Source organism: Mastomys coucha, unplaced genomic scaffold, assembly GCF_008632895.1.
Source record: "Mastomys coucha isolate ucsf_1 unplaced genomic scaffold, UCSF_Mcou_1 pScaffold15, whole genome shotgun sequence".
Classification (NCBI taxonomy): Eukaryota; Metazoa; Chordata; class Mammalia; order Rodentia; family Muridae; genus Mastomys; species Mastomys coucha.
In genome coordinates, this window is record NW_022196897.1 from 76,944,919 (window position 1) to 76,959,767 (window position 14,849).

General features: G+C 42.7%; 1 protein-coding gene across 1 annotated transcript in view; it reads left to right on the top strand.

The window, feature by feature from the left end:
• The window catches only part of Mtch2 (mitochondrial carrier 2), a 19,167-nt gene extending 17,099 nt beyond the window's left edge, over positions 1 to 2,068 (top strand). Inside the window, exons 12-13 of the mRNA XM_031370917.1 lie at positions 287 to 362; positions 1,860 to 2,068. Of these exons, the coding sequence (XP_031226777.1) occupies positions 287 to 362; positions 1,860 to 1,946 (163 nt within the window). The 3' untranslated portion in view covers positions 1,947 to 2,068. The remainder of the gene's footprint in view (positions 1 to 286; positions 363 to 1,859) is intronic.
• Positions 2,069 to 14,849: the final 12,781 nt, after the last annotated feature.

Here is a 14,849-nt window from a genome sequence, read left to right on the forward strand (position 1 = left end):
AAAAAAAAAAAAAAAAAAGAATCTAGTAGGGATGAGGGGTTGTTGATAGAGATGGGAAGAAAATAAGAGGTGTGAGGGGGAGAGTAATAGAATATATGCTACACATGTAAGAAATTGTCAGATAGCAAAATTAATGAAGTTTCTGTTTGTTGACTTGAAACCTAACTATAGGATGGTTGATCTTCCTTCTGATGTAATTTGTCTCATTAAGACTATTTCTCAGGGAACCTATGCTGGAATTTTGCCAAAAATCTGTTAATGATGTAAATAATGTTTTCAATTTCAGGCTTGTTGGTGGATCTGTTCCTTACTCCCCAATATACACTTCTTGGATAGATTGCTGGTGCACGCTACAAAAAGCGGTATTTTTATCTCTTGTTTTATTTCTGTTCTCTTAAATTACCAGGTGGAGTAAAGAAGTACAAATCCCTACATGTTAACCACAAGCCATTTGAATAATAGGATGAAAGTTACAATTAGAATCCAGAAAGATAATTTTCCTAGTTATTTAAGTAGTAGCCTGATTTCCATCCCTTTCCCAAACTCACCTTTATTTTGGTGCTGGGGATTGAGCCCAGGACCTCACATAGGCTGAGCACATGCTCCGCACTGAACTCAGCCCAGCAGGCCTGTCTTTCTGTATTTCCTGAGACCCTCGTATGTACTTCACAGTTAAATGTGAAGACTGAAAATAAGACATTATTTTATTTATTTGACAAATGTTTGTCAAGGAACTAGCTGCTTCCTTCCTCTTTTGTTAGTGGATGAGTTTGTCAAAACTACAGTTTATGGTTACTGCTAGGAGTTATATCATTCACCCGGTATTTTTGATCAATCTAGACAAAGTTTTAGTAAGCACTAAGATAATGGATAGGCTGTCCACTAACTCTAGCATGGGATCACATAAAATGGCCATCAGTTTACAGATGGGTTTGAGTGGCAAGCACTTTTTAAAGGATTGCAGAGAAAGGATATAAAGAAGCTCTTTGTTGCATTACTTCACAGAGCCCAGGATACAGATGAGAAAGGCTTTGTTCACAGAACTCAGGCTCTCCCAGACTAGACTGAATGAAAAGGCCCAGTTGTTACTATGGTTACTTTTGCTCACTGTTCATGCTAGCTGAATCCAAGCTAGAATCTTTGAATGAGTTCAGTATCATTGATGTTATGGGTTTCCTTCTGAGTTTTACACCCCTTTCTTGTTTTAATTTAGTTTGGTGTTTTTATTATTTTGTTTTGTTTTTGTTTCCTGGAGTGCTAGGGATCAAACCCAGAGCCTTCCAAATAAAAGACAAGAGCTGTGCCACAATATACCTTTCCATAACTGTTTTTCAGTTTCTTTTTGTGGTGTTGGTCATTGAGTCCAGGATCTTGCACGTGTATGGGAAACACTTCAACACTGAGCTACACCCCCAGCTCTTTTCCAGACCAGATTTTAACTTTTTATAGGACAGTCTCAAACTGCGGTTCCCATTTCTAAGTAATACCCTGTTGTAGGAGGAAAGAACATAGAAAATGGATTAAGGTGCCAGACAAACCTTATCTGGGAAACCATTGATCCTGTACATGCTTAGAAAATTTGTGAATTATCAGATAAAATGCTAAGCATTTTCTACAGCATTCTCAGACTAGCCTGTGAAGATCTGTGTTATTCATATATTATTCAACAACAGTGTTTCATATATGAAGAAACTGGTGTAAGAGGTACTTAATGAAAATCCTATGACACAGCCTTATTGGGGACCAGTCTTATCATACTCATTTCAGTCACATCTCCTAGAAACATTTCCAGTTCTATGTGCCAGTTTAGGTTGGCCGTGTTCATCTTCATGAAGACTTTATTTCTGTTTCTTTTCCAGGGAAATATGAGCCGAGGAAACAGCTTGTTTTTCCGGAAGGTTCCTTGTGGGAAGACTTACTGTTGTGACCTGAGAATGTTAATTTGAAGATGTGGGGCAGGGACAGTGACATTTCTATAGTCCCAATGCACAGAATTATGGGAGAGAATGTTGATTTCTATACAGTGTGACACGCTTTTTTAATAATCATTTAATCTTGGGAAAATGGAGGTGATTGGTGTCTGCCTTTTTTGTTCTTTGTCCTAGCATAACATCATTTACCACTGGTGTTCCTCATTAGTTATTTGAAGTGGGACAGTTATTTCTCCAAATTCTTGTTTTAAATAGAAAACAGATGTATTTTCCTAAAGGAACAAGCAGGTTGCCATTTGAGTCTCAGGTTAGGGCTTTGTCAAATGAAGAATAGAATCGCAATAAGATAATTCTTATTCTGTAAGAGTTGGTAAAATTAAGAAACCATACCATGTGGGAGTTTATTAGTTACCTGGGTTCAGATGCTAGAAAGTCAGCAGCAACCATTAGTCTACCTCCCACCATGCTTCTAAGCACTTGACCCATCTTATCTCTTAATGCTGCTGAGTTCTGCCTTCTGTCACTATAGAAGAGAAAGGCGTCACCACCAACAAAGAGAAAGGTCAGGTACAGGGACTTAAACAAGATTTAGGGAGGAAGTATGATGGCCTTTCACTCCAAAGAAGCTCTTAACCTCTCGTAACACGAGAAGCAAACACTGGAGCACAACAGTAGCCCTAAGTGCTCAGTGCCTACCAGCCTCCGAGGTCTGTCTTCACTGTGCTTCCCATTGCATATAAGCTTCTGCTCCTAAGCATTTGTTTCCTTTTTGTTTCTGCACAAGGTGAGTAGTTTCATTTTCATTTCCGATGACACCCTTGAAAGTGTATTTGTAACTCCTTATCTGGTGACATAGACCAAAGTCCACATGGCTCCTAGGATATTGTCCAGTTCGAATGTCAAACCCTCGGTTAGGCATGTTAAAAACACATAATGGAGGAAAATCACTTTAGAAGGAAAATTTTCAACTCAAGCCTTGAGCTCCTATTCACTCAGGCCTTTTAATGGCAGGTTAAAATGCTCATAAGATGAGAAAGCCCTAAGGTATCAATTCACTGGCACTTTGCCAAATGAGTAAGCACTGACTTTGCTGCTTTTAGACTTCTATCAATGCAGCAGAGGCTATGATGTTAGGTAGTGTGAGCTTGCAGTGTCTTCTCCCACTCAGGGTTAGGGGTGCAACCAGAAGCTCATGAGTAGCTTAGCTTGAAATGTCTTTGATGTCAAAACTACTTTGTCTCAAAAGTAATGTAAATTTTATATTCTATTCAATATTATCTGCATCTGTTTTAATATAAAATGTGTTTTGCATTACTTACTCTTTTCTCCCAGAAAAAAAGTCAAGTAAAGATGATCTAGGAAAATGCACCATGTTTATCCTGCTGCTTCTGTACACATACATACTCCCCTGTTCTGAGAACATAGCTGGCTGTGAGAAACAGTCTGCCACCAGAGGGCAGCAGGACTTTGGTTTTTGCCTGTGCCTTTTGGTCTGCTAAATTTACCATGGTCTAGGATTGCTCAGTGAAAATAAAAGTCTCATTTGTAGAGCTAAGGTGTGACTTAGTGGTAGAGCACTTAACTAACAGAAGCTAGTAACTGGATTCTATCTGCAGATCAGAAAAATGGGACAGTGATACAAACCCAAAACAAGCAGGGAGGTCAGGAGTTCACAGATTATCCATTACATAGCAAGTTTGAAGCTAACCTAGATTACATAAAAATGCTATAATCAAAGCCAGACGGTGGTGGCGCGTACCTTTAATCCCAGCACTTGGGAGGCAAAGGCAGGCGGATTTCTGAGTTCGAGGCCAGCCTGGTCTACAGAGTAAGTTTCAGGACAGCCAGGACTACACAGAGAAACCCTATCTTGAAAAAAACCAAAAAAAAAAAATACTAGCAGAGTGTGGTGGCACATGTCTTTAATGTCAGCACTTGGAAGGCAGAGGCAGGCAGATTTACATAGTGAGTATAGGCCAACCAAGGTTCCATATTGAGAACCTATCTCAAAAATCAGTTATGAAGGGCTGGAGAGATGGCTTTGCGGTTAAGAGCACTGACTGTTCTTCCGAAGGTCCTGAGTTCAAACTCTAGCAATCACATGGTAGGTCACAACCATTCATAATGAGATCTGACACCCTTTTCTGGTGGGTCTGAAGACAGGTACAGTGTACTTACATATAATAATAAATAAATCTTTAAAAAAAATCAGTCATGTTCTATCTATAATCCTGACAATTTAGGAGGTTGAAGCATAGAGGATCACAAGCTTGAGGGCAGCCTGGGTTTTATAGACCCTGTGTCAAACAATCATGATGCCTCATGCCTGAGATGCCAACACCAAGAATGCTAAGATGAGGATTGTTTTTGATGGTCTCTAGCATCTTGATGGTCTGGAAGGGCTGTTTTACTGGTCAGGAGTATTCTGTTGTGAGATAAAATCTCAAAACAATAGCTTTAGGTTGTCTTTGACTTTCTGATTTTCCCCTGTGTTGGAATCACCAGACTGGCCACAGCTTGTTTAAAAATTACCTAGCTTAGTTTAGCTGAGACAGGGTCTTTCTGTGTAGCCCATGCTGGCCTCAACCTCCCATTTGCTGGGATTATAAATCTTCCACACAGTGCTCAGCTCCCTCTTGGGCTTTCTAGAAAAGCTAGGTGGAGTGGGCTGGAGCAACATCAACAGTTAAGAAGACTCAGTGCAGGGGACCTGAGTTCACTTTGCCAGCACTCAGACTGGGTGGCTCAAAACTATCTCTTAACTCCAGTTCCAGAGCCTCTGGTCTCAAACTTAAGACATCATCTCCCTCTGCCTCTAGAATGCTGGAATTAATGGTGCTCACCTCCACACCTGGCTCATTTCTTTCTTCTTTTTTATTTTTAATTAGATATTTTCTTTATTTACATTTCAAATGTTTTTCCCTTTCCAGGTCTCCCCTTCAGAAACCCCCTATCCCATCTCCTTCCCCAGCCTCTATGAGGGTGCTCCCCCACCCACCCACTCCCATCTTCCCTCCCTGGCATTCCTCTACTTTGGGGCATTGAACACCCTCAGGCCCAAGGGCTTCTCCTCTCACTGATATCCAACAAGGCCATCTACCACATATGCAGCCAGTGCCATGGGTCCCTCCATGTGTACTCTTTGGTAGTCCAGTCCTTGGGAGCTCCAGGGGGTCTGGCCTGTTGACACTGTTGCTCCCTCCATGGAGCTGCAAACCCCCTCAGCTCCTTCAGTCCCTTCTCCAACTCCTCCATCAGGGCTCCACCCCCTTTTTCCCTTTTTTTAAAGGCTGTATTTTCCTAGAGTTAGATGAGAACTTTACCTTCCATCACTTGTGCCTACATGAGTGTTTTGAGAAGAGAATCTTAAGGGCCTAGTGTGATTTTGTGTGTGTGTGTGTGTATGTGTGTGTGTGTGTGTGTGTGCGTGTGTGTGTTTTAAAAGTCTGCTCACACTAATCTAGACTACCACGGTCTCACAGTCATGTCTCATAAGTGACAGGGCCCAAAACCACTTGTCTACAACTTTTTTTTGTTTTTTGTTTTTCGAGGGTTTCTCTGAGTAGCCCTGACTGTCCTGGAACTCACTCTGTAGACCAGGCTGGCCTCAAACTCAGAAATCCGCCTGCCTCTGCCTCCCAAGTGCTGGGATTAAAGGCATGTGCCACCCCTATCCAGCGTCTACAACCATTTAAGTACAATTTGTATTAAAACATCTTCTCTGGAACAAACTTGCCACAACCCTGAAGAACATCTTCAAATAGATTCTGATAGTTACAGATAGCAAAATATGGGCAGAGGACAGAGACTTAGAGGACAGCAAGACAGAGGACAAAGCAGTTGTGTGAGAGCAGGGTTGTGAGGGTACAAACTGACACTAAGCCTCCAACTCTGAAACTTTGTGGCATCAGACTCTACCTCAGAAAGGCAGCCAAAAGAATTCCCTAGAAATGCCAGGTTTCCACGGAAAATGTCAAGTACTGCATCTGCTTCCAGAGTAGCAGGAAGTGCCAAAGGTTAGGTAAGGACAAGACCCAGAATTGCACATTTTCTCCTTCTCCAGTCTGGGACCCTGCCTTCTGGTGGCAGAAGGACAAAGGAGAGGGGTGAGAATGGGAACAGGCACGATCTGTTCTGCTCACTTCCCCATCCCTCCCCTGAGGGATCCACACGAGGTTTAGAAGTGCATCTGCTTCCTGTCAGTAAATAGAGTTCAGAGTTCTGGGCAGTGGAGGACAGAAGGCCTGTGATAAATATTCTTGTCTTCCAGGGTGTTTCCTGTCCACTGAGAGATACACAAATGATAAGATCATGAAAAATCTAGTAGGGGAATTAAGATGGCTCATCGGTAAAGACATCTAATGCCAAGCATGAGTTCAGTCTCTTGGAACCACATGTGAGGCATGGTGTGTACTCCATACAATACAATACGATAAAGGAGTGTTGGATTAATTGAAACCATATGTAAAATGGCAAGGCTTAGTTCACTCACTGAGCTCTGAAAAACTGCTTATTGCTTGGCTGAGTGGTATGAGCACCATGAGGGATAGTTCGTTCATATCTAGCTGGACAGTCATTAAAGATTTGATGAAGATATGGACATTGGTTTCTTCAATATTTAAGTTGTGTGCTCATGTGGCTGGAGATGGGGAGAAGGTCCGCTAAGGCCATGAATGCATATAGAAGCCAGGGGACTCCTGTAGGAGTCAGTTCTCTCCTTCCTTTAAGTAGATGCCAGAAATCAAACTCCAGTCACCAGGCTTGGCAGCAAGTGCCTGTACCCACTGAGCCATCTCTCTGACTGAGTTGTTTTTAAAACTAGTGAGGGTACTGGGTGGCAGGATGATGAAATGGGAGCAGCTTCTAGCTCTGTCACCAGCTGTGGGATTTTCGATAAGTTACTTGTGTTTCTTGTTCAGTTGGCTTGGTTTTGATAGGGCTGTTAATTGAATCCAGGGCTTGTGCATACAAGGCAAACCTTCTACAATTAAGCTTTAAGTTAAAGCTTTAATCCATTTGAATTTAACTTTCTCATCTCTAAAATGAGAAATAATGCTTATTAAGTATATCGGTCCAGTTAGTATTTGCTGTGTTGCAGCTATTACTGCTAGGATAAGGGATATTTTACAAATAATAGAGCAAAGTCAATAAAATTCATAAAGGAATTGAAGAGCAGTGGGACTGCTTCTCTGGCTGTCCTACCCTTTCTTCAAAGCCACGGAACGAGGACCTGGAGCACAGTCTAGCACATTCTTACTACTCAGCAGACACTTGGTGGATAAGTGTCCAGCTGTCTCCACACGTATCTGCCTGAGTGTCTCACAGAATCCCATAGTGAATTACATAGTAGCCTCTATTCCCAAGCCTGTAGCAGTACTTCTACTCTCCAAGTTTCGAAAACATGTTATCATTAACACCCTGTTTCCTAAGGCAGAAACCCTGGAGTCCTCTCTGCCCTGCCCCTCTTCAGAAAAGTTACCACTAGGTTCTCAGAAGTGCTGCCTCAGAGATGTGCCTCTGCCCAGCTGTCTTGCCAGTCTCCTATCTTTTCTGTCCACCAAGGGAGGACAGAAGGTGGTAGATAAGCCTTCGGCTAGCTAGACCAAGGCACAGGAGTCTCTTGCAATTTTACCTACCCTAAGGGCAATGGACAATCTCTCTTTCTGACTCACAGCTCCCAAGACTTCTCCCTGCCTCCTTTACATCCCTGCAGCCAGAGCCCAAGTCCCACAGGCCCAGTTGTGCAGCCTCTGTTTTGCATTTGTCCCCCAGCGGCTGCTATCTGTGTTATCTTCCACCGAAGCCTTTGTGCAGGAGGAGCCAGGCTGAGAGACTGGGCTATTTATAAATGGGAAGTGGGTGTAGAGTTCTGCAGTCACAGATGTTTTAAACAGCCTAATTCCTCCTCGTCTCTTTGAAATTCCTGTCCACCCCCTCATCGCCTAACTTTCCCCAAATCATCTATGTTCCTGTCCTCCCCTTGGTCAGAGCCACAAAGGAAAAATAAAAAGTAAAAATTCAGCTACAGAATAAAATTAAGGACTAGGACAGTTCACCAAGAATATGGGTTACATGAGAACCCCTGAGCTAAGTGGAGTACAGGTACACATAGATGTTAGCAGTGGCCCCACAATCCAGATAATATCCCCAGTCTCCAAATGAGAGAAAAAAAAAAGATGTAAATTTATTTGCTAGTAAGCACCAGAGATGTAGAATTCACATCTGAGTGTAACCCAGCACACTCATAATGTGGGAGGAACCAGACACAGACATGGAAGCCAAATCCCTTTGGAAGGATATTTTGGACTGCTTAGCCACATTCCAATGGCTATATAGCAGTGGACTGAGACACTGCCACTGCTGTGTCCATTACAATCTTCCCCCGGCTAAGTCAGTGATACTCAACCTTCCTAATGCTGTGACCCTTTGATATAGTTCCTCATGTGTGGTAACCCCCAATCATAAAATTATTATTATTATTATTATTATTATTATTATTATTATTATTATTTTATTATTTTGGTTTTTTGAGACAGGGTTTCTCTGTATAGCCCTGGCTGTCCTGGAGCTCACTCTGTAGACCAGGCTGGCCTCGAACTCAGAAATCCGTCTGCCTCTGCCTCCCAAGTGCTAGGATTAAAGGCGTGCACCACCACCGCCTGGCATAAAATTGTTTTTATTGCTGCTTCATAGCTAATTGTGCTACTGTTATGAGTAGTAATGTAGATATCTGATAAGCAGGATATTTGATATGTGATTCCCATGACCCAGAGGCAGATTGGGGAAACCAATGGCAGTTTCTGCAACACAAACCCCCGCCCCCAGCTACCTGAAGCTTCTCTCCTAAACTTCCTCCTGATCATGAAAAGGGACTCCTGGTGCTGTTAGTCAGCAAGCCAGGAACCACAGCCAGGCATGGCATCTATAATCTCAGCACTTGGCAGGCAGAGGCAGAGCGATTGCCACAAGATTGAGGCCAGCCTAGGCTACGGTGTGAGACCTTGTCTCAAAAATCAGAAAGAGGGGGAGCTAACTTAAGAGGGAAGGGCATGTTGGGGAGAGACTGAATCGATGCTTAAATGAGTTGAGGAAGTCAGAGAAAAGTTATCTCAAATTTAGAAACTAGATGGCAATGTGGTACAAATAGTCTAGGAAGGTCTAAAGAAGAAATGAGGACGTGCCATTTGCAGAAAGTCGCTCAGTGGGAGAAAGGAGGACAGAACCAAAGATACCAGCCTTGCCTCACAGAGGGTGTAACTAACACCATTTAAAGGGCATAAGAGCTGGAAGCAAAGGTAAGTCCTCAGAAATCAGGGCTCTCTAAAGGGACAAACATATCACTGACTTATTTTCAGTGTCAGAGGAATGAGTGGAGGACTGGGCTCCTCTTGGGAATGAACTGGCAGTTGTCAGGGAAGGCTGGGTACTCAGCCTAGCTTTTCCTCATTGTCCCTGGGGGAAGCATTGCTAAGCCAGGCAGAGGAAAGGCAAACATGGTTTAGAGGAGGCAGTGTAATCCTACCAAGGAAGAAATGATGAGAGAAAGCTAAGGTACCTAGCCATTCCAAATGAGCTGCAAACCTGGGCTGCTGAGGGACCCTTGAGCTAAAGTATGGCAGAGAAAGCCCAACATTAGAGAAATAGTAGAGCTGACTCTGAAAACACCTGGTGGGTATGTCTTTAATGTGTCCCCCGACTCCCAAGTTTATTGTAGTGTTATATATAACACTAGGTTCTGAGTTTGAGAAACCTAAAGAAATGATTTGGTGTTTTTACAAAGAATGAGGATGATTAAAATGATAATACCAATGGTAAGTGCTGTCCTTAAATAGTTCCCTGTTTCCAGCTAGACACCCTGGCTCGTGCTTGGGAGAGCAAAGAGCTCAGAGATGACCAAGTCCATGGCCTTTTGCCATTTAACTCCTGCTGTCCTTCACCCCAGTAGGTTAACCCACCAGTGCTTATCTGGGGAGAAACCTCTGTTTGGTGAGATTAGTAGTCATCAGTGGTGCTGCCTTTATCATATTTGCACACTATACCACTCTGGGAGAAAACACTCATATTTGGGTGTCAGAATCAAGCTCTTTTGTTTGTTTGTTTGCTTTCGAGACAGGGTTTCTTTGTCTAGCCTTGGTTGTCCTGGAACTCACTCTGTAGACCAGGCTGGCCTCAAACTGAGAAATCTGCCTGCCTCTGCCTCCCAAGTGCTGGGATTAAAGTCATGCGCCATCACTGCCCAGCTAGAATCAAGCTTTTAAAATCACTTACTCTAGTAGAATTTTAAGAAAAAAGGTTATTAGCTGGGCAGTGGTGGCGCACACCTTTAATCCCAGCACTTGGGAGGCAGAAGCAGGTGGATCTCTGAGTTCGAGGCCAGCCTGGTCTACAGAGTGAGTTCCAGAACAGCCAGGGCTACACAGAGAAACCCTGTCTCAAAAAAAAAAAAAAAAAAAAAAAAAAAAAAAAAAAAGAAAAGAAAAAAAGAAAAGAAAAGAGGTTATTGTTGTTTGAATAAGAATGAATCCCATAAGCTCATATATTTGAATGATTTAGTCCCCAGGGGTAACACTATTGGAAAGGATTGGAAGGATTAAGAGATGTGACTTTGTTGTAGGAAGTGTGTCACTGGGGGTGGGCCTTTTGCTTGTTGGGTTTTTGTTTTTCTTTCTCTTTCTCTCTCTCTCTCTCTTTTTTTTTTTAGACAGGGTTTCTCTGTGTAGCCCTAGCTGTCCTGGAACTCACTCTGTAGACCAGGCTGGCTTTGAACTCAGAAATCTGCCTGCCTCTGCCTCCCAAGTGTTGGGGTTAAAGGCATGTGCCACCACTGCCTGGCCAGTTTTTTGTTTTTCAAGGCAGTGTTTCTCTTGGCTGTCCTAGAACTCACTCTAAAATAGGCTGGCCTCACACTTCCCTGTCTCTGCCTCCTGTGTGCTGAGATTAAAGGTGTATGCTACCACCACCCAGCTAAGTTTTGCTGTGTTTCTTTGTTTTGTTTTGTTTTGGAGGGGACATCCCTGGGAGTGTGCTTTGACATTTCAAAGCCTATACCAAATCCAGAGTCTCTGTCTTTCTTTGTCTCTCTGTCTCTCTCTCTGTGTCTCTATCTGTATCTGTCTCTGTCTTCCTCTCTCTCTGTCTCTATCTGAATCTGTCTCTGTCTTTCTCTGTCTCTGCCTCTATCTGTCTCTGTCTTTCTGTGTGTCTCTCTCTGTCTCCTTCTCCCTCTCCCCTCTCCCTCCCCTCCCCCTCCGCCCCCCACCTTTGGACCTTTGGATCAAAATGCAGTTCTCAGCTACTGTTCCAGTGCTGTGTGTGAGTGCCACCATGCCCTACCCATGATGATGATGGACTACCCCTCTGAAAGTATAAGCAGGTCCTCAATTAAATGTTTTCTTTCATAAGAGTTGCTCTGGTTATGGTGCTTCTTCACAGCAACAGAACAATGACTAAGAAAGGAGTGGAAAGTCCTGCATTTCTACTTGTAAAATTACATTCATCTATTTACTTCTTCTGTAACTGTATTTCTGCCATATTCCAAGTATGGAGATCATGAAAAACCTGTAGGAGTCAGTTCTTGCCTTCCATCAGAGGGGTCCTGGGGTCAAACTCAGACTGTCAGGTTTGGCAGCAAGGGTCTTTACCTACTACAACTTTTTAATTTTTTTGATGTGTATAGGTGTTTTGCTTGCATGTGTGTCTACTCCCAGCCTGAGTGTTCAGTATCCCTAGAGGCCAGAAGAGAGCATTAGGTCCCTCGGAACTGGAGCTACAGCAGGTTGTAAGCAACACTGTGTGTGCTGAGAATTAAACCAAGGGACTCTGGGAAAGCAACTAGTGCTCTTAACCACTGAGCCCTCTCAGCAGCCCTTGTTTTATTCGTGTGTGTGTGTGTGTGTGTGTGTGTGTGTGTGTGTGTGTGTGTGTTTTGCGAACAGTACTTGCTTATTTTGGAGATAGTCTTATTTCCTATCTCAGGACTGGAGCTTGCTATATACACCAGACTGGCCCTGAACTCACAATCTTTCTACTTCTGCCTGCCAAGTACTAGAACTACAGGCATGTCCCACTGCACCTGATCCTCCTCTTTTTAAACAACAGTAAAATGTACCCATAAGTGTTTTAAATAATTTTTGGATTTTTATCATACTTAAAGGTCTTTTTTCACTCTGAAAATAATATTAGGAAAAAAATTTCATTTGTTTTTTATGTGTATGGGTGTTTTGCCTGCATGTGTGTCTGTGTACAACTTGCATGCAGCTAACCAAGAGGCCTGATGAGGGAGTTTGATCCCCTGAAACTGGAGTTGCAGAGGGTATGAGCTGCCGTGTTGGGTTGGAAATCAGACTCTTAAGTCTTCTGCAAAAGCAGCCAGTGTTCCTAATCTCTGAGTCATCTCTGGTTCTACTCTGAAAAAAAATTTTTTTTGTTTTGTTTTTCTTTTTTTTTTTTTTTAAGATTTATTTATTTACTATTATATGTAAGTACACTGTAGCTGTCTTCAGACACACCAGAAGAGGGCATCAGATCTCATTATGGATGGTTGTGAGCCAACATGTGGTTGCTGGGATTTGAACTTAGGATCTTTGGAAGAACAGTCAGTGCTCTTAACCGCTGAGCCATCTCACCAGCCCCTTGTTTTGTTTTTCAAGACAGGGTTTCTCTATATAGCCCTGGCTGTCCTGGAACTCACTCTGTAGACTAGGCTGGTCTCCAACTCAGAAATCTGCCTGACTCTGCCTCCCAAGTGCTGGGATTAAAGGCATGTGCCACCACCGCCTGGCTTCCATTTATTTTTTATTTTATTTTATTTTATTTTATTTCATGTGTCAGTGTTTGCCTGTGGATGTCAGAAGAAGTTATCATTAGGTCCCCTGGAACTGGAGTCACAGACAGCAGTGAGCTGCCAAATGGATAGTGGGAATTGAACCTAGGTGCTCTGCAAGAACAGTAAGAGCCACCCAGCTCTTAATTTTGAAGTGAAAGCAATAAATACTCATTCACTGTAGAGTGTTTGGGTAAATATAAAAACATAGAGAAAGAACCTTCCTGAGAGAGATTTTAAAGTATTGAGAAAGAGTGGTTATGAGTGAGCTTGAATCCGAATTGCTTTTCAGGCTTTCTGTTTGCCGCATGATCTCTTGCTTCCCACACATGCTGAACCATCCAGATATCATCCAACATGCAGTATTCACAAAGGCTAACAGGTGTTAGCATTGTGTTCTTGGATCTTCAGAACTGAGCCAAGGGTCCTTCCTTTATATTCCTTATTTTACAGGTATTTATTTATTGCAAGACAGTCATACACATGCCAAAGGATGCATGTGGAGGCAAAGGTCACCTTGTGGATTCTGTTCTTTCCTTCCACTGCAGATTCTGAGGATCAAACTAAGCCGACAAGAGCTTTTCCCTGTGAGTCATCTCACCATCCCTATGTTGATTTCTTTAAAATTATGTGTCAGTAGATTTTGTTCTCTACAGACTTCACCTTGTATTGAATACGAAGCATTATAAATATTTGTCATGAAGGAAGTTATTCTGATGAGACTGAAAGCTTCCGACTCCAGAGTGATGTCTAGATGGCACTTGAGCACATTATGACCAGGTTTACCCCAGTTGTGTCAACATCCCTGAAATTTTGGGGGTGTTTTTTTATTTGTTTGTTTGGTTTTGGAGTTGGAGGATGGGACTGAGGAGATGTCTTAGTTGGTAAGAGCACCTGACTTCAAGTTTTGGACAATGTTATGGAGTTTAAGATAAAAACACAGCAGGCAAGCCAGAAATGCCATAACTGTTGGCAGGAGAGAGATGGTGGAGAGAAGATAGAAAGCCAGGTCTTTTCAAGTTAAGGTGTGTCATATAGGTACAACAATGGAGGTGGGCAGGCAGCTGAGTGGTAGAAGTGGACAGAGAACTTCAGAACCAGAGAAAGTCCTGAGTGTATTAAACCACACAGAGGTGTAGCTGGATTTTGGCCTCTTTATGGGTTCTTTTTTCTTTTACCCTTCTTTATCCCTTTTTCTTCTATCCTTTCAATCCCTGTGACACTAGACAGTAGAGAAAAAAGGATAGAGGGGAAAGGGGGTGATATATCATTAGACTACTTTCTGTTAATTTGGGGTATCAAGTTCCTTGGGGGCAAGTTTGATCTTCATCATCAGGATATCTAATTTCTCCTTCTTCTTCTTCTTCTTCTTCTTCTTCTTCTTCTTCTTCTTCTTCTTCTTCTTCTTCTTCTTCTCCTCCTCCTCCTCCTCTTCCTCTTCCTCCTCGTCCTCCTTCTTCTCCTGCCCCTTCTTTTTCTTTTTCTCCTTCTCCTCCACCTCCACCTTCTCATTTTCCTTCTCCTTCTTCTTTCTTCTTCTTAACAAACCTCAACCAACAGCAACCAACCAACAAGCAACAACCCACTCCACCTCTCAGGGGCCTAGCATTTATATACCCTCTAAAGAGTTCCCAGAATTCCAAATGTCACACAGTTGCACGAGGAGAGGCAAGTCATAGTCAGCTACTGTGGACACACTGAAGCAGCCCCATATCCCACACCTGGGCTTAAAACGAAAACATATTCTTATAATGTTTTTTAAAGAAACCAAAATGCCAAAATTGTCACTGCACAGAGGCCAGCATCCAAAAGAAAAAGATGGAAATTAGAATGCAGAGACACAGGCAGGCTTAGCAGAGGGAAGCACTATAAATTACTGCAGAGCCCTTAAATAACACACACACACACATGCACATATGAGACAAACACATGAACACACACACATACACACATGAGACAAACACATGAACACACACACATGCACACATGAGACAAACACATGCACACATGAGACAAACACATGAGCATACACACACACATGCACACATGAGACAAACACATGAGCACACACACTCATGCACACATGAGACAAACAC